The sequence below is a fragment of the Heterodontus francisci genome, chromosome 20, assembly GCF_036365525.1.
Source record: "Heterodontus francisci isolate sHetFra1 chromosome 20, sHetFra1.hap1, whole genome shotgun sequence".
NCBI classification, from domain to species: Eukaryota; Metazoa; Chordata; class Chondrichthyes; order Heterodontiformes; family Heterodontidae; genus Heterodontus; species Heterodontus francisci.
In genome coordinates, this window is record NC_090390.1 from 88,963,267 (window position 1) to 88,985,811 (window position 22,545).

Below are 22,545 nucleotides of genomic sequence, written 5' to 3' on the forward strand. Positions count from 1 at the left end.
TTTTGTTTTTCATTTTTACTCTGTATCTAACCCCGTTTTTTTTCTTTTTTAACTCTGTATCGAACCCCATTTTTTTTTCTTTTTTTACTCTGTATCTAACCACTTTTTTTTCTTTTTTTACTCTGTATCTAACCCCGTTTTTTTTCTTTTTTTACTCTGTAGCTAAACCCTTTTTTTTCTTTTTTTACTCTGTATCTAACCCCGTTTTTTTTCTTTTTTTACTCTGTAGCTAAACCCTTTTTTTTCTTTTTTTACTCTGTATCTAACCCCTTTTTTTTCTTTTTTTACTCTGTATCTAACCCCGTTTTTTTTCTTTTTTTACTCTGTAGCTAAACCCTTTTTTTTCCTTTTTTACCCTGTATCTAACCCCGTTTTTTTTTTTCTTTTTTAACTCTGTGTCTAACCCTGTTTTTTTTTTCTTTTTTTACTCTGTATCTAACCCCGTACTCTACCTGTCCAGGGAGTGTTTGATGGGACAGTGTAGAGGCAGCTTTACTCTGTATCTAACCCCCGTGCTGTACCTGTCCTGGGAGTGTTTGATGGGGACAGTGTAGAGAGAGCTTTACTCTGTATCTAACCCTGTGCTGTACCTGTCCTGGGAGTGTTTGATGAGGACAGTGTAGAGGGAGCTTTACTCTGTATCTAACCCCATACTCTACCTGTCCAGGGAGTGTTTGATGGGACAGTGTAGAGCGAGCTTTACTCTGTATCTAACCCCCGTGCTGTACCTGTCCTGGGAGTGTTTGATGAGGACAGTGTAGAGGGAGCTTTACTCTGTATCTAACCCCGTTTTGTACCTGTCCTGGGAGTGTTTGATGGGACAGTGTAGAGGGAGCTTTACTCTGTATCTAACCCTGTACTCTTCCTGTCCAGGGAGTGTTTGATGGGACAGTGTAGAGGCAGCTTTACTCTGTATCTAACCCCGTACTGTACCTGTCCTGGGGAGTGTTTGATGGGGACAGTGTAGAGGGAGCTTTACTCTGTATCTAACCTCCGTGCTGTACCTGTCCTGGGAGTGTTTGATGGGGACAGTGTAGAGGGAGCTTTACTCTGTATCTCACCCCGTGCTGTATCTGTCCTGGGAGTGTTTGATGGGGACAGTGTAGAGGGAGCTTTACTCTGTATCTAACCTCCGTGCTGTACCTGTCCTGGGAGTGTTTGATGAGGACAGTGTAGAGGGAGCTTTACTCTGTATCTAACCCCGTTTTTTTTCTTTTTTTACTCTGTATCTAACACCTTTTTTTTCTTTTTTTACTCTGTATCTAACCCCGTTTTTTTCTTTTTTTACTCTGTATCTAACCCCGGTTTTTTCTTTTTTTATTCTGTATCTAACCCCGTTTTTTTTTTCATTTTTACTCTGTATCTAACCCGTTTTCTTTTTCTTTTTTAACTCTGTATCTAACCCCAGCTTTTTTTCATTTTTAACTCTGTATCTAATCCCAGTTTTTTTTCTTTTTTAACTCTGTATCAAACCCCGTTTTTTTCTTTTTTTACTCTGTATCTAACCCCTTTTTTTTTCTTTTTTACTCTGCATCTAACCCCGTTTTTTTTTCTTTTTAACTCGGTATCTAACCCGTTTTTTTCTTTTTTTACTCTGTATCTAACCCCTTTTTTTTTCTTTTTTACTCTGCATCTAACCGCTTTTTTTTCTTTTTTTACTCTGTATCTAACCCCTTTTTTGTTCTTTTTTACTCTGCATCTAACCCCGTTTTTTTCTTTTTTAACTCTGTATCTAACCCCGTTTTTTTTCTATTTTTACTCTGTATCTAACCCCTTTTTTTTTCTTTTTTACTCTGTATCTAACCCATTTTTTTTCTTTTTTTACTCTGTATCTAACCCCTTTTTTTTCTTTTTTACTCTGTATCTAACCCCGTTTTTTTTCTTTTTTACTCTGTATCTAACCCCATTTTTTTTTCTTTTTTTACTCTGTATCTAACCCCTTTTTTTTTCTTTTTACTCTGTATCTAACCCCGTTTTTTTTCTTTTTTAACTCTGTATCTAACCCAGTTTTTTTTCTCTCTTTTTACTCTGTGTCTAACACCGTTTTTTTTCTTTTTTTATTCTGTAATTAACCCCGTTTTTTTTCTTTTTTTACTCTGTATCTAACCCCGGTTTTTTCTTTTTTTATTCTGTATCTAACCCCGTTTTGTTTTTCATTTTTACTCTGTATCTAACCCCGTTTTTTTTCTTTTTTAACTCTGTATCGAACCCCATTTTTTTTTCTTTTTTTACTCTGTATCTAACCACTTTTTTTTCTTTTTTTACTCTGTATCTAACCCCGTTTTTTTTCTTTTTTTACTCTGTAGCTAAACCCTTTTTTTTCTTTTTTTACTCTGTATCTAACCCCGTTTTTTTTCTTTTTTTACTCTGTAGCTAAACCCTTTTTTTTCTTTTTTTACTCTGTATCTAACCACTAACCCCTTTTTTTTCTTTTTTTACTCTGTATCTAACCCCGTTTTTTTTCTTTTTTTACTCTGTAGCTAAACCCTTTTTTTTCCTTTTTTACCCTGTATCTAACCCCGTTTTTTTTTTTCTTTTTTAACTCTGTGTCTAACCCTGTTTTTTTTTTCTTTTTTTACTCTGTATCTAACCCCGTACTCTACCTGTCCAGGGAGTGTTTGATGGGACAGTGTAGAGGCAGCTTTACTCTGTATCTAACCCCCGTGCTGTACCTGTCCTGGGAGTGTTTGATGGGGACAGTGTAGAGAGAGCTTTACTCTGTATCTAACCCTGTGCTGTACCTGTCCTGGGAGTGTTTGATGAGGACAGTGTAGAGGGAGCTTTACTCTGTATCTAACCCCATACTCTACCTGTCCAGGGAGTGTTTGATGGGACAGTGTAGAGCGAGCTTTACTCTGTATCTAACCCCCGTGCTGTACCTGTCCTGGGAGTGTTTGATGAGGACAGTGTAGAGGGAGCTTTACTCTGTATCTAACCCCGTTTTGTACCTGTCCTGGGAGTGTTTGATGGGACAGTGTAGAGGGAGCTTTACTCTGTATCTAACCCTGTACTCTTCCTGTCCAGGGAGTGTTTGATGGGACAGTGTAGAGGCAGCTTTACTCTGTATCTAACCCCGTGCTGTACCTGTCCTGGGGAGTGTTTGATGGGGACAGTGTAGAGGGAGCTTTACTCTGTATCTAACCTCCGTGCTGTACCTGTCCTGGGAGTGTTTGATGGGGACAGTGTAGAGGGAGCTTTACTCTGTATCTCACCCCGTGCTGTATCTGTCCTGGGAGTGTTTGATGGGGACAGTGTAGAGGGAGCTTTACTCTGTATCTAACCTCCGTGCTGTACCTGTCCTGGGAGTGTTTGATGAGGACAGTGTAGAGGGAGCTTTACTCTGTATCTAACCCCGTTTTTTTTCTTTTTTTACTCTGTATCTAACACCTTTTTTTTCTTTTTTTACTCTGTATCTAACCCCGTTTTTTTTCTTTTTTTACTCTGTATCTAACCCCGGTTTTTTCTTTTTTTATTCTGTATCTAACCCCGTTTTTTTTTTTCATTTTTACTCTGTATCTAACCCGTTTTCTTTTTCTTTTTTAACTCTGTATCTAACCCCAGCTTTTTTTCATTTTTAACTCTGTATCTAATCCCAGTTTTTTTTCTTTTTTAACTCTGTATCAAACCCCGTTTTTTTCTTTTTTTACTCTGTATCTAACCCCTTTTTTTTTCTTTTTTACTCTGCATCTAACCCCGTTTTTTTTCTTTTTTAACTCGGTATCTAACCCCGTTTTTTTTATTTTTTTACTCTGTATCTAACCCCTTTTTTTTTCTTTTTTACTCTGCATCTAACCCCTTTTTTTTTTACTCTGTATCTAACCCCTTTTTTTTTCTTTTTTACTCTGCATCTAACCCCTTTTTTTTTCTTTTTTTACTCTGTATCTAACCCCGTTTTTTTCTTTTTTACTCTGCATCTAACCCCGTTTTGTTTCTTTTTTAACTCTGTATCTAACCCCGTTTTTTTTCTTTTTTTACTCTGCATCTAACCCCTTTTTTTTTCTTTTTTACTCTGTATCTAACCCCGTTTTTTTTCTTTTTTAACTCTGTATCTAACCCCAGCTTTTTTTCATTTTTAACTCTGTATCTAATCCCAGTTTTTTTTCTTTTTTAACTCTGTATCTAACCCCGTTTTTTTTCTTTTTTAACTCTGTATCTAACCCCGTTTTTTTTCTTTTTTTACTCTGTATCTAACCCCTTTTTTTTCTTTTTTACTCTGTATCTAACCCCTTTTTTTTCTTTTTTACTCTGCATCTAACCCCGTTTTTTTTCTTTTTTAACTCTGTATCTAACCCCGTTTTTTTTTCTTTTTTTACTCTGTATCTAACCCCTTTTTTTCTTTTTTACTCTGTATCTAACCCCGTTTTTTTTCTTTTTTTACTCTGTATCTAACCCCTTTTTTTCTTTTTTACTCTGTATCTAACCCCGTTTTTTTTCTTTTTTTACTCTGTATCTAACCCCATTTTTTTTTCTTTTTTTACTCTGTATCTAACCCCTTTTTTTTTCTTTTTTACTATGTATCTAACCCCGTTTTTTTTCTTTTTTAACTCTGTATCTAACCCGGTTTTTTTTCTCTCTTTTTACTCTGTGTCTAACACCGTTTTTTTTTCTTTTTTTATTCTGTAATTAACCCCGTTTTTCTTCTTTTTTTACTCTGTATCTAACCCCGGTTTTTTCTTTTTTTATTCTGTATCTAACCCCGTTTTGTTTTTCATTTTTACTCTGTATCTAACCCCGTTTTTTTTCTTTTTTAACTCTGTATCGAACCCCATTTTTTTTTCTTTTTTTACTCTGTATCTAACCCCGTTTTTTTTCTTTTTTTACTCTGCATCTAACCCCTTTTTTTTTCTTTTTTACTCTGTATCTAACCCCGTTTTTTTTCTTTTTTTACTCTGCATCTAACCCCTTTTTTTTTCTTTTTTACTCTGTATCTAACCCCGTTTTTTTTCTTTTTTAACTCTGTATCTAACCCCAGCTTTTTTTCATTTATAACTCTGTATCTAATCCCAGTTTTTTTTCTTTTTTAACTCTGTATCTAACCCCGTTTTTTTTCTTTTTTAACTCTGTATCTAACCCCGTTTTTTTTCTTTTTTTACTCTGTATCTAACCCCTTTTTTTTCTTTTTTACTCTGCATCTAACCCCGTTTTTTTTCTTTTTTAACTCTGTATCTAACCCCGTTTTTTTTCTTTTTTTACTCTGTATCTAACCCCTTTTTTTCTTTTTTACTCTGTATCTAACCCCTTTTTTTTTCTTTTTTACTCTGTATCTAACCCCGTTTTTTTTCTTTTTTACTCTGTATCTAACCCCGTTTTTTTTCTTTTTTAACTCTGTATCTAACCCGGTTTTTTTTCTCTCTTTTTACTCTGTGTCTAACACCGTTTTTTTTTCTTTTTTTATTCTGTAATTAACCCCGTTTTTCTTCTTTTTTTACTCTGTATCTAACCCCGGTTTTTTCTTTTTTTATTCTGTATCTAACCCCGTTTTGTTTTTCATTTTTACTCTGTATCTAACCCCGTTTTTTTTCTTTTTTAACTCTGTATCGAACCCCATTTTTTTTTCTTTTTTTACTCTGTATCTAACCACTTTTTTTTCTTTTTTTACTCTGTATCTAACCCCGTTTTTTTTCTTTTTTTACTCTGTAGCTAAACCCTTTTTTTTCTTTTTTTACTCTGTATCTAACCCCGTTTTTTTTCTTTTTTTACTCTTTAGCTAAACCCTTTTTTTTCTTTTTTTACTCTGTATCTAACCCCTTTTTTTTCTTTTTTTACTCTGTATCTAACCCCGTTTTTTTTCTTTTTTTACTCTGTAGCTAAACCCTTTTTTTTCCTTTTTTACCCTGTATCTAACCCCGTTTTTTTTAATCTTTTTTAACTCTGTGTCTAACCCTGGTTTTTTTTTCTTTTTTTACTCTGTATCTAACCCCGTACTCTACCTGTCCAGGGAGTGTTTGATGGGACAGTGTAGAGGCAGCTTTACTCTGTATCTAACCCCCGTGCTGTACCTGTCCTGGGAGTGTTTGATGGGGACAGTGTAGAGGGAGCTTTACTCTGTATCTAACCCCGTGCTGTACCTGTCCTGGGAGTGTTTGATGAGGACAGTGTAGAGGGAGCTTTACTCTGTATCTAACCCCATACTCTACCTGTCCAGGGAGTGTTTGATGGGACAGTGTAGAGGGAGCTTTACTCTGTATCTAACCCCCGTGCTGTACCTGTCCTGGGAGTGTTTGATGAGGACAGTGTAGAGGGAGCTTTACTCTGTATCTAACCCCGTTTTGTACCTGTCCTGGGAGTGTTTGATGGGACAGTGTAGAGGGAGCTTTACTCTGTATCTAACCCCGTACTCTTCCTGTCCAGGGAGTGTTTGATGGGACAGTGTAGAGGCAGCTTTACTCTGTATCTAACCACGTGCTGTACCTGTCCTGGGGAGTGTTTGATGGGGACAGTGTAGAGGGAGCTTTACTCTGTATCTAACCTCCAATCTGTACCTGTCCTGGGAGTGTTTGATGGGGACAGTGTAGAGGGAGCTTTACTCTGTATCTCACCCCGTGCTGTATCTGTCCTGGGAGTGTTTGATGGGGACAGTGTAGAGGGAGCTTTACTCTGTATCTAACCTCCGTGCTGTACCTGTCCTGGGAGTGTTTGATGGGGACAGTGTAGAGGGAGCTTTACTCTGTATCTAACCCTGTTTTTTTTCTTTTTTTACTCTGTATCTAACACCTTTTTTTTCTTTTTTTACTCTGTATCTAACCCCGTTTATTTTCTTTTTTTACTCTGTATCTAACCCCGGTTTTTTCTTTTTTTATTCTGTATCTAACCCCGTTTTTTTTTTCATTTTTACTCTGTATCTAACCCGTTTTCTTTTTCTTTTTTAACTCTGTATCTAACCCCAGCTTTTTTTCATTTTTAACTCTGTATCTAATCCCAGTTTTTTTTCTTTTTTAACTCTGTATCTAACCCCGTTTTTTTTCTTTTTTTACTCTGTATCTAACCCCTTTTTTTTTCTTTTTTACTCTGCATCTAACCCCGTTTTTTTTCTTTTTTAACTCGGTATCTAACCCCGTTTTTTTATTTTTTTACTCTGTATCTAACCCCTTTTTTTTTCTTTTTTACTCTGTATCTAACCCCTTTTTTTTTCTTTTTTACTCTGCATCTAACCCCGTTTTTTTTCTTTTTTAACTCGGTATCTAACCCCTTTTTTTTTTTTTTACTCTGTATCTAACCCCTTTTTTTTTCTTTTTTACTCTGCATCTAACCCCGTTTTTTTTCTTTTTTAACTCTGTATCTAACCCCTTTTTTTTCTTTTTTTACTCTGTATCTAACCCCTTTTTTTTTCTTTTTTACTCTGTATCTAACCCCGTTTTTTCTCTTTTTTAACTCTGTATCTAACCCCGTTTTTTTTCTCTCTTTTTACTCTGTGTCTAACACCGTTTTTTTTTCTTTTTTTATTCTGTAATTAACCCCGTTTTTTTTCTTTTTTTACTCTGTATCTAACCCCTGTTTTTTCTTTTTTTATTCTGTATCTAACCCCGTTTTGTTTTTCATTTTTACTCTGTATCTAACCCCGTTTTTTTTCTTTTTTAACTCTGTATCGAACCCCATTTTTTTTTCTTTTTTTACTCTGTATCTAACCACTTTTTTTTCTTTTTTTACTCTGTATCTAACCCCGTTTTTTTTCTTTTTTTACTCTGTAGCTAAACCCTTTTTTTTCTTTTTTTACTCTGTATCTAACCCCGTTTTTTTTCTTTTTTTACTCTGTAGCTAAACCCTTTTTTTCTTTTTTTACTCTGTATCTAACCCCGTTTTTTTTCTTTTTTTACTCTGTAGCTAAACCCTTTTTTTTCTTTTTTTACTCTGTATCTAACCCCGTTTTTTTCTTTTTTTACTCTGTATCTAACCCCATTTTTTTTCTTTTTTTACTCTGTCGCTAAACCCTTTTTTTTCCTTTTTTACCCTGTATCTAACCCCGTTTTTTTTTTCTTTTTTAACTCTGTGTCTAACCCTGTTTTTTTTTTCTTTTTTTACTCTGTATCTAACCCCATACTCTACCTGTCCAGGGAGTGTTTGATGGGACAGTGTAGAGGCAGCTTTACTCTGTATCTCACCCCCGTGCTGTACCTGTCCTGGGAGTGTTTGATGGGGGACAGTGTAGAGGGTGCTTCACTCTGTATCTAACCCCATACTCTCCCTGTCCAGGGAGTGTTTGATGGGACAGTGTAGAGGGAGCTTTACTCTGTATCTAACCCCCGTGCTGTACCTGTCCTGGGAGTGTTTGATGGGACAGTGTAAAGGGAGCTTCACTCTGTATCTAACCCGTTCCTGTCCTGGTACATTTTATTTTAATTTATTTGTTCTTGGAATGGGGGCGACAGTGATTAGACAACCCATCTCAAGTTGTCCTGAGACCACAAATAGTGTTGAGTCACTGATAGCCCAGACTGGTTAATACTGACAGCTTCCCTTCCCTGAACGATCTCACTGAACGAGTTGGATTTCGATAATGATTGGGGCGATTTTCACAGTCACTTTTCTCATGATTTCAATTTTCCAACGTGCCCTGGTGGGATTTGAACCTGTTACTTCGGAGTGACCAATGCAGTAACAAAGCCATGAGTCTACCATTCCTGCTCTTTGGCCAAAGCTGATAACTTTTATCTTGAGCATTCCCATTAAAAAGAAACTTTTCCAGGTTCCTTACCATTGACACGGGTGAGAAAGAAGGCGATGGGAAGCCACAGCCTCAGCATCTGGAAGAGAAATGCAGCTGCTGGGATCAGCACAGCACAAATGGGCCAGAGCTACAAACTTTGGAACAGACACTTCCCATTCGGAATACTTTCCATCATCTTTCTTTAAAACAGATTAGTTTAGGACATTGCAATGTTAGTGTTACAGACACTCAAGGGAGGTACTGAGCTATTAGACAGGGCCTCCTTAATCCACGTTAAGTGTTTGTTACAGCATCAAATCTAAATCTGTGATCGTCAACGATCTGCAATCTTCCAGGTTACTAACTAGTTCCTCTGAGCTCACTTCTCTTGCTCCTCATGCATTCAGATCACTCCATCCTAAACTCTTCCTCCTCCTTCACTCCTCGCTGTGTTGAAATCGGGACTCACCGCACCTTCTTCCCCTTTGCCTCTTTCTTTCCCAGTATCCTAAACCTGCGGAACGCCTCACCTCCCTCAGCCCTCATCTCCCTCAGTCCTCATCTCCATCAGTCCTCATCTCCTTCAGTCCTCACCTCCCTCAGTCCTCACCTCCCTCGGTCCTCTCCTCCCTCAGTTCTCACCTCCCTCAGTCCTCCACCCTCAGTCCTCTCCACCCTCAGTCCTCACTTCCCTCAGTCCTCTCAGTCCTCAGTTCTCACCTCCCTCAGTCCTCACCTCCCTCAGTCCTCACTTCAACCAGTCCTACTCTACTTCAGTCTGCTCCTCCCTCAGTCCTCACCTCCCTCAGTCCTCTCCTCCCTCAGTCCTCACCTCCCTCAGTCCTCACTTCCCTCAGTCCTCCTCTCCCTATGTCTCCTCCCTCAGTCCTCTCCTCCCTCAGTCCTCTCCTCCCTCAGTCCGCAACTCCCTCAGTCCTCTCCTCCCTCAGTCCGCAACTCCCTCAGTCCGCAACTCCCTCAGTCCTCACCTCCCTCGGTCCTCTCCTCCCTCAGTTCTCACCTCCCTCAGACATCTCCCTCAATCCTCTCCTCCCTCAGTCGTCACCTCCCTCAGTCCTCTCCACCCTCAGTCCTCACTTCCCTCAGTCCTCTCCTCCCTCAGTCCTCACTTCGCTCAGTCCTCCTCTCCCACAGTCCTCTCCTCCCTCAGTCCTCACCTCCCTCAGTCCTCTCCTCCCTCAGTCCTCACCTCCCTCAGTCCTCACCTCCCTCAGTCCTCCTCTCCCTATGTCTCCTCCCTCAGTCCTCTCCTCCCTCAGTCCTCACTTTCCTCAGTCCTCCTCTCCCTATGTGCTCTCCTCCCTCAGTCCTCTCCTCCCTCAGTCCTCACTTCCCTCAGTCCTCCTCTCCCTCAGTCCTTTCCTCCCTCAGTCCTCACTTCCCTCAGTCCTCCTCTCCCTATGACCTCTCCTCCCTCAGTCCTCACCTCCCTCAGTCCTCACTTCCCTCAGTCCTCCTCTCCCTCAGTCCTCTCCTCCCTCAGTCCTCACTTCCCTCAGTCCTCCTCTCCCTATGTCCTCTCCTCCCTCAGTCCTCTCCTCCCTCAGTCCTCACCTCCCTCAGTCCTCACTTCCCTCAGTCCTCACTTCCCTCAGTCCTCTTCTCCCTCAGTCCTCTCCTCCCTCAGTCCTCACCTCTCTCAGTCCTCACCTCTCTCAGTCCTCTCCTCCCTCAGTCCTCTCCTTCCTCATTCCTCTCCTTCCTCAGTCCTCACCTCCCTCAGTCCTCTCCTCCCTCAGTCCTCTCCTCCCTCAGTCCTCTCCTCCCTCAGTCCTCACCTCCCTCAGTCCTCTCCTCCCTCAGTCCTCACCTCCCTCAGTCCTCTCCTCCCTCAGTCCTCACCTCTCAGTCCTCTCCTCCCTCAGTCCTCACCTCTCTCAGTCCTCTCCTCCCTCAGTCCTCTCCTCCCTCAGTCCTCACCCTCAGTCCTCACCTCCCTCAGTCCTCACCTCTCTCAGTCCTCTCCTCCCTCAGTCCTCTCCTCCCTCAGTGCTCTCCTCTCTCAGGGCTCTCCTCTTCAGTCCTCTCCTCCCTCAGTCCTCACCTCCCTCAGTCCTCACCTCTCTCAGTCCTCTCCTCCCTCAGTCCTCTCCTCCCTCAGTCCTCCCATCCCTCAGTCCTCAACTCCCTCAGTCCTCACCTCCCTCAGTCCTCACCCTCAGTCCTCTCCTCCCTCAGTCCTCACCTCCCTCAGTCCTCACCTCCCTCAGTCCACTCCTCCCTCAGTCCTCACCTCCCTCAGTCCTCACCTCCCACAGTCCTCCTCCCTCAGTCCTCACCTCCCTCAGTCCTCTCCTCCCTCAGTCCTCTCCTCCCTCAGTCCTTACCTCCCTCAGTCCTCTCCTCCCTCAGTCCTCACCTCCCTCAGTCCTCACCTCTCAGTCCTTACCTCCCTCAGTCCTCACCTCCCTCAGTCCTCTCCTTCCTCAGTCCTCACCTCCCTCAGTCCTCACCTCTCTCAGTCCTCTCCTCCCTCAGTCCTCTCCTCCCTCAGTCCTCACCTCCCTCAGTCCTCACCCTCAGTCCTCTCCTCCCTCAGTCCTCTCCTCCCTCAGTCCTCACCTCTCTCAGTCCTCACCTCTCTCAGTCCTCTCCTCCCTCAGTCCTCTCCTCCCTCAGTCCTCACCTCCCTCAGTCCTCACCTCCCACAGTCCTCCTCCCTCAGTCCTCACCTCCCTCAGTCCTCTCCTCCCTCAGTCCACTCCTCCCTCAGTCCACTCCTCCCTCAGTCCTTACCTCCCTCAGTCCTCTCCTCCCTCAGTCCTCACCTCCCTCAGTCCTCACCTCTCAGTCCTTACCTCCCTCAGTCCTCACCTCCCTCAGTCCTCTCCTTCCTCAGTCCTCACCTCCCTCAGTCCTCTCCTCCCTCAGTCCTCACCTCTCTCAGTCCTCTCCTCCCTCAGTCCTCTCCTCCCTCAGTCCTCACCTCTCTCAGTCCTCACCTCTCTCAGTCCTCTCCTCCCTCAGTCCTCTCCTCCCTCAGTCCTCACCTCTCTCAGTCCTCCTCCCTCAGTCCTCCCATCCCTCAGTCCTCACCTCTCTCAGTCCTCACCTCTCTCAGTCCTCACCTCCCTCAGTCCCCTCCCTCAGTCCTCACCTCCCTCAGTCCTCTCCTCCCTCAGTCCTCACCTCCCTCAGTCCTCTCCTCCCTCAGTCCTCACCTCTCTCAGTCCTCACCTCCCTCAGTCCTCTCCCCCCTCAGTCCTCACCTCTCTCAGTCCTCACCTCCCTCAGTCCTCACCTCCCTCAGTCCTCACCCTCAGTCCTCTCCTCCCTCAGTCCTCACCTCCCTCAGTCCTCACCTCCCACAGTCCTCCTCCCTCAGTCCTCACCTCCCTCAGTCCTCTCCTCCCTCAGTCCTCTCCTCCCTCAGTCCTCACCTCCCTCAGTCCTCTCCTCCCTCAGTCCGCACCTCCCTCAGTCCTCACCTCTCAGTCCTCACCTCCCTCAGTCCTCACCTCCCTCAGTCCTCACCTCCCTCAATCCTCTCCTCCCTCAGTCCTCTCCTCCCTCAGTCCTCACCTCTCTCAGTCCTCACCTCAGTCCTCTCCTCCCTCAGTCCTCTCCTCCCTCAGTCCTCACCTCTCTCAGTCCTCTCCTCCCTCAGTCCTCTCCTCCCTCAGTCCTCACCTCCCTCAGTCCTCTCCTCCCTCAGTCCTCACCTCTCTCAGTCCTCACCTCTCTCAGTCCTCACCTCTCTCAGTCCTCACCTCCCTCAGTCCTCTCCTCCCTCAGTCCTCACCTCTCTCAGTCCTCTCCTCCCTCAGTCCTCTCCTCCCTCAGTCCTCACCTCTCTCAGTCCTCTCCTCCCTCAGTCCTCTCCTCCCTCATTCCTCACCTCCCTCAGTCCTCACCTCCCTCAGTCCTCTCCTCCCTCAGTCCTCACCTCCCTCAGTCCTCTCCTCCCTCAGTCCTCACCTCTCTCAGTCCTCACCTCTCTCAGTCCTCTCCTCCCTCAGTCCTCCCCTCCCTCAGTCCTCTCCTCCCTCAGTCCTCACCTCTCTCAGTCCTCTCCTCCCTCAGTCCTCACCTCCCTCAGTCCTCACCTCCCTCAGTCCTCTCCTCCCTCAGTCCTCATCTCCTTCCGTCCTCATCTCCCTCAGTCCTCACCTCCCTCAGTCCTCACCTCCCACAGTCCTCCTCCCTCAGTCCTCACCTCCCTCAGTCCTCTCCTCCCTCAGTCCTCTCCTCCCTCAGTCCTCACCTCCCTCAGTCCTCACCTCCCTCAGTCCTCTCCTCCCTCAGTCCTCACCTCTCTCAGTCCTCTCCTCCCTCAGTCCTCGCCTCCCTCAGTCCACGCCTCTCTCAGTCCTCACCTCCCTCAGTCCTCTCCCCCCTCAGTCCTCACCTCTCTCAGTCCTCATCTCCCTCAGTCCTCACCTCCCTCAGTCCTCACCCTCAGTCCTCTCCTCCCTCAGTCCTCACCTCCCTCAGTCCTCACCTCCCACAGTCCTCCTCCCTCAGTCCTCACCTCCCTCAGTCCTCTCCTCCCTCAGTCCTCTCCTCCCTCAGTCCTCACCTCCCTCAGTCCTCTCCTCCCTCAGTCCGCACCTCCCTCAGTCCTCACCTCTCAGTCCTCACCTCCCTCAGTCCTCACCTCCCTCAGTCCTCACCTCCCTCAATCCTCTCCTCCCTCAGTCCTCTCCTCCCTCAGTCCTCACCTCTCTCAGTCCTCACCTCAGTCCTCTCCTCCCTCAGTCCTCTCCTCCCTCAGTCCTCACCTCTCTCAGTCCTCACCTCCCTCAGTCCTCTCCTCCCTCAGTCCTCACCTCCCTCAGTCCTCTCCTCCCTCAGTCCTCACCTCTCTCAGTCCTCACCTCTCTCAGTCCTCACCTCTCTCAGTCCTCACCTCCCTCAGTCCTCTCCTCCCTCAGTCCTCACCTCTCTCAGTCCTCTCCTCCCTCAGTCCTCTCCTCCCTCAGTCCTCACCTCTCTCAGTCCTCACCTCTCTCAGTCCTCACCTCTCTCAGTCCTCTCCTCCCTCAGTCCTCTCCTCCCTCATTCCTCACCTCCCTCAGTCCTCACCTCCCTCAGTCCTCTCCTCCCTCAGTCCTCACCTCCCTCAGTCCTCTCCTCCCTCAGTCCTCACCTCTCTCAGTCCTCACCTCTCTCAGTCCTCTCCTCCCTCAGTCCTCCCCTCCCTCAGTCCTCTCCTCCCTCAGTCCTCACCTCTCTCAGTCCTCTCCTCCCTCAGTCCTCACCTCCCTCAGTCCTCACCTCCCTCAGTCCTCTCCTCCCTCAGTCCTCATCTCCTTCCGTCCTCATCTCCCTCAGTCCTCACCTCCCTCAGTCCACGCCTCCCTCAGTCCTCTCCTCCCTCAGTCCTCGCCTCCCTCAGTCCTCGCCTCCCTCAGTCCTCTCCTCCCTCAGTCCTCGCCTCCCTCAGTCCTCGCCTCCCTCAGTCCTCACCCTCAGTCCTCTCCTCCCTCAGTCCTCACCTCCCTCGGTCCTCTCCTCCCTCAGTTCTCACCTCCCTCAGTCCTCTCCACCCTCAGTCCTCTCCACCCTCAGTCCTCACTTCCCTCAGTCCTCTCAGTCCTCAGTTCTCACCTCCCTCAGTCCTCACCTCCCTCAGTCCTCACTTCAACCAGTCCTACTCTACTTCAGTCTGCTCCTCCCTCAGTCCTCACCTCCCTCAGTCCTCTCCTCCCTCAGTCCTCACCTCCCTCAGTCCTCACTTCCCTCAGTCCTCCTCTCCCTCTGTCCTATCCTCCCTCAGTCCTCTCCTCCCTCAGTCCTCTCCTCCCTCAGTCCGCAACTCCCTCAGTCCTCACCTCCCTCGGTCCTCTCCTCCCTCAGTTCTCACCTCCCTCAGACATCTCCCTCAATCCTCTCCTCCCACAGTCCTCACCTCCCTCAGACATCTCCTCCCTCAGTCGTCACCTCCCTCAGTCCTCTCCACCCTCAGTCCTCACTTCCCTCAGTCCTCTCCTCCCTCAGTCCTCACTTCGCTCAGTCCTCCTCTCCCACAGTCCTCTCCTCCCTCAGTCCTCACCTCCCTCAGTCCTCTCCTCCCTCTGTCCTCACCTCCCTCAGTCCTCACCTCCCTCAGTCCTCCTCTCCCTATGTCTCCTCCCTCAGTCCTCTCCTCCCTCAGTCCTCACTTTCCTCAGTCCTCCTCTCCCTATGTGCTCTCCTCCCTCAGTCCTCTCCTCCCTCAGTCCTCACTTCCCTCAGTCCTCCTCTCCCTCAGTCCTCTCCTCCCTCAGTCCTCACTTCCCTCAGTCCTCCTCTCCCTATGACCTCTCCTCCCTCAGTCCTCCTCCCTCAGTCCTCACTTCCCTCAGTCCTCCTCTCCCTCAGTCCTCTCCTCCCTCAGTCCTCTCCTCCCTCAGTCCTCCTCTCCCTATGTCCTCTCCTCCCTCAGTCCTCTCCTCCCTCAGTCCTCACCTCCCTCAGTCCTCACTTCCCTCAGTCCTCACTTCCCTCAGTCCTCTTCTCCCTCAGTCCTCTCCTCCCTCAGTCCTCACCTCTCTCAGTCCTCACCTCTCTCAGTCCTCTCCTCCCTCAGTCCTCTCCTTCCTCAGTCCTCTCCTTCCTCAGTCCTCACCTCCCTCAGTCCTCACCTTCCTCAGTCCTCACCTCCCTCAGTCCTCTCCTCCCTCAGTCCTCACCTCTCTCAGTCCTCTCCTCCCTCAGTCCTCTCCTCCCTCAGTCCTCACCTCTCAGTCCTCCCTCAGTCCTCACCTCTCTCAGTCCTCTCCTCCCTCAGTCCTCTCCTCCCTCAGTCCTCTCCTCCCTCAGTCCTCACCTCCCTCAGTCCTCTCCTCCCTCAGTCCTCACCTCTCTCCGTCCTCTCCTCCCTCAGTCCTCTCCTCCCTCAGGGCTCTCCTCTTCAGTCCTCTCCTCCCTCAGTCCTCACCTCCCTCAGTCCTCACCTCTCTCAGTCCTCTCCTCCCTTAGTCCTCTCCTCCCTCAGTCCTCCCATCCCTCAGTCCTCACCTCTCACAGTCCTCACCTCTCTCAGTCCTCACCTCCCTCAGTCCTCTCCCTCAGTCCTCACCTCCCTCAGTCCTCTCCTCCCTCAGTCCTCACCTCCCTCAGTCCTCTCCTCCCTCAGTCCTCACCTCTCTCAGTCCTCACCTCTCTCAGTCCTCACCTCCCTCAGTCCTCTCCTCCCTCAGTCCTCACCTCTCTCAGTCCTCACCTCCCTCAGTCCTAACCTCCCTCAGTCCTCACCCTCAGTCCTCTCCTCCCTCAGTCCTCTCCTCCCTCAGTCCTCACCTCCCTCAGTCCTCACCTCCCACAGTCCTCCTCCCTCAGTCCTCACCTCCCTCAGTCCTCTCCTCCCTCAGTCCTCTCCTCCCTCAGTCCTCACCTCCCTCAGTCCTCACCTCCCTCAGTCCTCTCCTCCCTCAGTCCTCACCTCCCTCAGTCCTCACCTCTCAGTCCTTACCTCCCTCAGTCCTCACCTCCCTCAGTCCTCTCCTTCCTCAGTCCTCACCTCCCTCAGTCCTCTCCTCCCTCAGTCCTCACCTCTCTCAGTCCTCTCCTCCCTCAGTCCTCTCCTCCCTCAGTCCTCACCTCTCAGTCCTCTCCTCCCTCAGTCCTCTCCTCCCTCAGTCCTCACCTCCCTCAGTCCTCACCTCCCTCAGTCCTCTCCTCCCTCAGTCCTCACCTCTCTCAGTCCTCTCCTCCCTCAGTCCTCACCTCTCTCAGTCCTCACCTCCCTCAGTCCTCACCTCCCTCAGTCCTCACCCTCAGTCCTCTCCTCCCTCAGTCCTCACCTCCCTCAGTCCTCTCCTCCCTCAGTCCTCTCCTCCCTCAGTCCTCACCTCCCTCAGTCCTCTCCTCCCTCAGTCCTCACCTCTCTCAGTCCTCTCCTCCCTCAGTCCTCACCTCTCTCAGTCCTCACCTCCCTCAGTCCTCACCTCCCTCAGTCCTCACCCTCAGTCCTCTCCTCCCTCAGTCCTCACCTCCCTCAGTCCTCTCCTCCCTCAGTCCTCTCCTCCCTCAGTCCTCACCTCTCTCAGTCCTCTCCTCCCTCAGTCCTCCCATCCCTCAGTCCTCCCATCCCTCAGTCCTCACCTCCCTCAGTCCTCTCCTTCCTCAGTCCTCACCTCCCTCAGTCCTCTCCTCCCTCAGTCCTCACCTCTCTCAGTCCTCTCCTCCCTCAGTCCTCTCCTCCCTCAGTCGTCACGTCCCTCAGTCCTCTCCACCCTCAGTCCTCACTTCCCTCAGTCCTCTCCTCCCTCAGTCCTCACCTCCCTCAGTCCTCGCCTCCCTCAGTCCTCTCCTCCCTCAGTCCTCGCCTCCCTCAGTCCTCGCCTCCCTCAGTCCTCACCCTCAGTCCTCTCCCTCAGTCCTCACCTCCCTCGGTCCTCTCCTCCCTCAGTTCTCACCTCCCTCAGTCCTCTCCACCCTCAGTCCTCTCCACCCTCAGTCCTCACTTCCCTCAGTCCTCTCAGTCCTCAGTTCTCACCTCCCTCAGTCCTCACCTCCCTCAGTCCTCACTTCAACCAGTCCTACTCTACTTCAGTCTGCTCCTCCCTCAGTCCTCACCTCCCTCAGTCCTCTCCTCCCTCAGTCCTCACCTCCCTCAGTCCTCACTTCCCTCAGTCCTCCTCTCCCTCTGTCCTATCCTCCCTCAGTCCTCTCCTCCCTCAGTCCTCTCCTCCCTCAGTCCGCAACTCCCTCAGTCCTCACCTCCCTCGGTCCTCTCCTCCCTCAGTTCTCACCTCCCTCAGACATCTCCCTCAATCCTCTCCTCCCACAGTCCTCACCTCCCTCAGACATCTCCTCCCTCAGTCGTCACCTCCCTCAGTCCTCTCCACCCTCAGTCCTCACTTCCCTCAGTCCTCTCCTCCCTCAGTCCTCACTTCGCTCAGTCCTCCTCTCCCACAGTCCTCTCCTCCCTCAGTCCTCACCTCCCTCAGTCCTCTCCTCCCTCTGTCCTCACCTCCCTCAGTCCTCACCTCCCTCAGTCCTCCTCTCCCTATGTCTCCTCCCTCAGTCCTCTCCTCCCTCAGTCCTCACTTTCCTCAGTCCTCCTCTCCCTATGTGCTCTCCTCCCTCAGTCCTCTCCTCCCTCAGTCCTCACTTCCCTCAGTCCTCCTCTCCCTCAGTCCTCTCCTCCCTCAGTCCTCACTTCCCTCAGTCCTCCTCTCCCTATGACCTCTCCTCCCTCAGTCCTCCTCCCTCAGTCCTCACTTCCCTCAGTCCTCCTCTCCCTCAGTCCTCTCCTCCCTCAGTCCTCTCCTCCCTCAGTCCTCCTCTCCCTATGTCCTCTCCTCCCTCAGTCCTCTCCTCCCTCAGTCCTCACCTCCCTCAGTCCTCACTTCCCTCAGTCCTCACTTCCCTCAGTCCTCTTCTCCCTCAGTCCTCTCCTCCCTCAGTCCTCACCTCTCTCAGTCCTCACCTCTCTCAGTCCTCTCCTCCCTCAGTCCTCTCCTTCCTCAGTCCTCTCCTTCCTCAGTCCTCACCTCCCTCAGTCCTCACCTCCCTCAGTCCTCACCTTCCTCAGTCCTCACCTCCCTCAGTCCTCTCCTCCCTCAGTCCTCACCTCTCTCAGTCCTCTCCTCCCTCAGTCCTCTCCTCCCTCAGTCCTCACCTCTCAGTCCTCCCTCAGTCCTCACCTCTCTCAGTCCTCTCCTCCCTCAGTCCTCTCCTCCCTCAGTCCTCTCCTCCCTCAGTCCTCACCTCCCTCAGTCCTCTCCTCCCTCAGTCCTCACCTCTCTCAGTCCTCTCCTCCCTCAGTCCTCTCCTCCCTCAGGGCTCTCCTCTTCAGTCCTCTCCTCCCTCAGTCCTCACCTCCCTCAGTCCTCACCTCTCTCAGTCCTCTCCTCCCTTAGTCCTCTCCTCCCTCAGTCCTCCCATCCCTCAGTCCTCACCTCTCACAGTCCTCACCTCTCTCAGTCCTCACCTCCCTCAGTCCTCTCCCTCAGTCCTCACCTCCCTCAGTCCTCTCCTCCCTCAGTCCTCACCTCCCTCAGTCCTCTCCTCCCTCAGTCCTCACCTCTCTCAGTCCTCACCTCTCTCAGTCCTCACCTCCCTCAGTCCTCTCCTCCCTCAGTCCTCACCTCTCTCAGTCCTCACCTCCCTCAGTCCTCACCTCCCTCAGTCCTCACCCTCAGTCCTCTCCTCCCTCAGTCCTCTCCTCCCTCAGTCCTCACCTCCCTCAGTCCTCACCTCCCACAGTCCTCCTCCCTCAGTCCTCACCTCCCTCAGTCCTCTCCTCCCTCAGTCCTCTCCTCCCTCAGTCCTCACCTCCCTCAGTCCTCACCTCCCTCAGTCCTCTCCTCCCTCAGTCCTCACCTCCCTCAGTCCTCACCTCTCAGTCCTTACCTCCCTCAGTCCTCACCTCCCTCAGTCCTCTCCTTCCTCAGTCCTCACCTCCCTCAGTCCTCTCCTCCCTCAGTCCTCACCTCTCTCAGTCCTCTCCTCCCTCAGTCCTCTCCTCCCTCAGTCCTCACCTCTCAGTCCTCTCCTCCCTCAGTCCTCTCCTCCCTCAGTCCTCACCTCCCTCAGTCCTCACCTCCCTCAGTCCTCTCCTCCCTCAGTCCTCACCTCTCTCAGTCCTCTCCTCCCTCAGTCCTCACCTCTCTCAGTCCTCACCTCCCTCAGTCCTCACCTCCCTCAGTCCTCACCCTCAGTCCTCTCCTCCCTCAGTCCTCACCTCCCTCAGTCCTCTCCTCCCTCAGTCCTCTCCTCCCTCAGTCCTCACCTCTCTCAGTCCTCACCTCTCTCAGTCCTCTCCTCCCTCAGTCCTCCCATCCCTCAGTCCTCACCTCTCTCAGTCCTCACCTCTCTCAGTCCTCACCTCCCTCAGTCCTCTCCCTCAGTCCTCACCTCCCTCAGTCCTCTCCTCCCTCAGTCCTCACCTCCCTCAGTCCTCTCCTCCCTCAGTCCTCACCTCTCTCAGTCCTCACCTCCCTCAGTCCTCTCCCCCCTCAGTCCTCACCTCTCTCAGTCCTCACCTCCCTCAGTCCTCACCTCCCTCAGTCCTCACCCTCAGTCCTCTCCTCCCTCAGTCCTCACCTCCCTCAGTCCTCACCTCCCACAGTCCTCCTCCCTCAGTCCTCACCTCCCTCAGTCCTCTCCTCCCTCAGTCCTCTCCTCCCTCAGTCCTCACATCCCTCAGTCCTCTCCTCCCTCAGTCCTCACCTCCCTCAGTCCTCACCTCTCAGTCCTCACCTCCCTCAGTCCTCACCTCCCTCAGTCCTCACCTCCCTCAATCCTCTCCTCCCTCAGTCCTCTCCTCCCTCAGTCCTCACCTCTCTCAGTCCTCACCTCAGTCCTCTCCTCCCTCAGTCCTCTCCTCCCTCAGTCCTCTCCTCCCTCAGTCCTCACCTCCCTCAGTCCTCTCCTCCCTCAGTCCTCACCTCTCTCAGTCCTCACGTCTCTCAGTCCTCACCTCCCTCAGTCCTCTCCTCCCTCAGTCCTCACCTCTCTCAGTCCTCTCCTCCCTCAGTCCTCTCCTCCCTCAGTCCTCACCTCTCTCAGTCCTCTCCTCCCTCAGTCCTCTCCTCCCTCATTCCTCACCTCCCTCAGTCCTCACCTCCCTCAGTCCTCTCCTCCCTCAGTCCTCACCTCCCTCAGTCCTCTCCTCCCTCAGTCCTCACCTCTCTCAGTCCTCACCTCTCTCAGTCCTCTCCTCCCTCAGTCCTCTCCTCCCTCAGTCCTCCCCTCCCTCAGTCCTCTCCTCCCTCAGTCCTCACCTCTCTCAGTCCTCTCCTCCCTCAGTCCTCTCCTCCCTCAGTCCTCACCTCACTCAGTCCTCTCCTCCCTCAGTCCTCTCCTCTCTCAGTCCTCTCCTCCCTCAGTCCTCACCTCCCTCAGTCCTCTCCTCCCTCATTCCTCTCCTCCCTCAGTCCTCTCCTCCCTCAGTCCTCACCTCCCTCAGTCCTCTCCTCCCTCATTCCTCTCCTCCCTCAGTCCTCTCCTCCCTCAGTCCTCACCTCCCTCAGTCCTCACCTCCCTCAGTCCTCTCCTCCCTCATTCCTCTCCTCCCTCAGTCCTCTCCTCCCTCAGTCCTCACCTCCCTCAGTCCTCACCTCCCTCTTACAGCATTTCCACCTTCTGCCCTCAGAAAGACGTTTGGAAATTACTTTGTGTAAAATAATAAAACCCATTCTTCTTGTCCACGAATCATTATTTCTCGATTTGCCTTGTACTCTCTTGCATTCTTTCCAAGTCATTGAATGATAGAATGATAAAGCACAGGAGGAGGCCATTCGGCCCATCATACCTCTGCTGGCTCTTTGAAAGAACTGTCCAATTAGTCTCACTCCACCACCCCCACTCTTTCCCTGTAACCTTTTTGAGTGTGTATCCAATTCCCTTTTGAAAGTTACTATTGAATCTGCTTCTGGGCTCAACATTCCAGATCAAAACAACTCACTGTATTGTTTCCCTCTGGACGTTAAGTCTGGGTCCTCTGGTTACTGACCCTCCTGCCAGTGATACTGTTCTAACTCTGCTCCTCAATTAGCAACTTAAACTTAACTGTCTTTAAATCATGAGTAGAAGTGACCTACATTAAATAGAGAGACTCACCTCTTCCAATGCTCTGTCACAGGTGTACTTAGTGCTACTGCTCTTTATATGCTCTCCTTGATTGCCCAATCTATATAAATATAAGTTTAAAGTATGTGAATTTCACAGCTGTAATCTGGAAAATGCCGAACACATAACTCAGAACCTTCACTCTGTCATTCCCACAAGGCCAGGAGGCTGGTCGAATTAAAGCCCCGATTTTATCCCTCTTTTCCCTCACCCAGCAAGAAAGGGATAAGTAGGGGAAGGGGGCACTTCAAATAACGACAATGTGGCACTCACCCGATTCATCCAATTGTCTGAAGATTCATCGTCAATGGTGGGGTGAAGTGCAAGGTGCTAGTGTCACAGTTTTGGGGTAGGGTTGTAGGGTTGGAGGAGGTTACAGAGAGATGGAGGGAGCGAGACCATGGAGGGATTTAAACACAAGAATCAGAATTTTAACTCGATGTGTTGGCGGACTAGGAGCCAATGTAGGTCAGCGAGCACAGAGGTGATGAGTGAATGGGACTTGATGCGAGTTAGGACATGGACAGCAGAGATTTGGATGAGCTCACGTTTAGAGAGGATGAAGAATGGGAGATCAGTTGGGGGAGCATTGGAGTAATCGAATCTAGAGGTGATAAAGGCACGGACGAGACTTTCCTTTCAGCAGCAGATTATCTTCTCCGTATCATTCTAATTTTAGTGTATGGGCTAAGGGAGCAGCAGAGGTGGGCGATGTTATGGAGGTGGAAGTAGGCAGTCTTTCTAACATTCCAAACAGTCTGATACAGCGTAAGATGGGGGCCAGGGATGGGGATTGAGGTTTTTTTATTTATTCATGGGATGTGGGTGTCACTGGCTAGGCTGGCATTTATTGCCCATCCCTAATTGCCCTTGAGAAGGTGGTGGTGAGCTGCCTTCTTGAACCGCTGCGGTCCATGTGGAGTAGGTACACCCACAGTGCTGTTAGGGAGGGAGTTCCAGGATTTTGACCCAGCGACAGTGAAGGAACGGCGATATAGTTCCAAGTCAGGATGGTGTGTGACTTGGAGGGGAATTTGCAGGTGGTGGTGTTCCCATGCATCTCCTGCCCTTGTCCTTCTAGTTGGTAGAGGTCGTGGGTTTGGAAGGTGCTGTCGAAGGAGCCTTGGTGAGTTTATTTATTTATTTATTTCGAGATACAGCACTGAAACAGGTCCTTCGGCCCACCGAGTCTGTGCCGATCAACAACCGCTCATTTATACTAACCCTACAGTAATCCCATATTCCCTACCACCTACCTATACTAGGGGCAATTTACAATGGCCAATTTTGCAAGTCTTTGGCTGTGGGAGGAAACCGGAGCACCCGGCGAAAACCCACACGGTCACAGGGAGAACTTGCAAACTCCACACAGGCAG

At 49.6% G+C, this 22,545-nt stretch overlaps 1 protein-coding gene across 1 annotated transcript in view; it reads right to left on the reverse strand.

Moving 5' to 3' along the window:
* The window catches only part of LOC137380986 (inactive pancreatic lipase-related protein 1-like), a 106,909-nt gene extending 85,704 nt beyond the window's left edge, over window positions 1-21,205 (reverse strand). Inside the window, exons 1-2 of the mRNA XM_068053406.1 lie at window positions 21,161-21,205; window positions 8,693-8,741 (exon numbers count right to left, since the gene is read on the reverse strand). Of these exons, the coding sequence (XP_067909507.1) occupies window positions 8,693-8,741 (49 nt within the window). The 5' untranslated portion in view covers window positions 21,161-21,205. The remainder of the gene's footprint in view (window positions 1-8,692; window positions 8,742-21,160) is intronic.
* Between the last annotated feature and the right edge of the window lie 1,340 nt (window positions 21,206-22,545).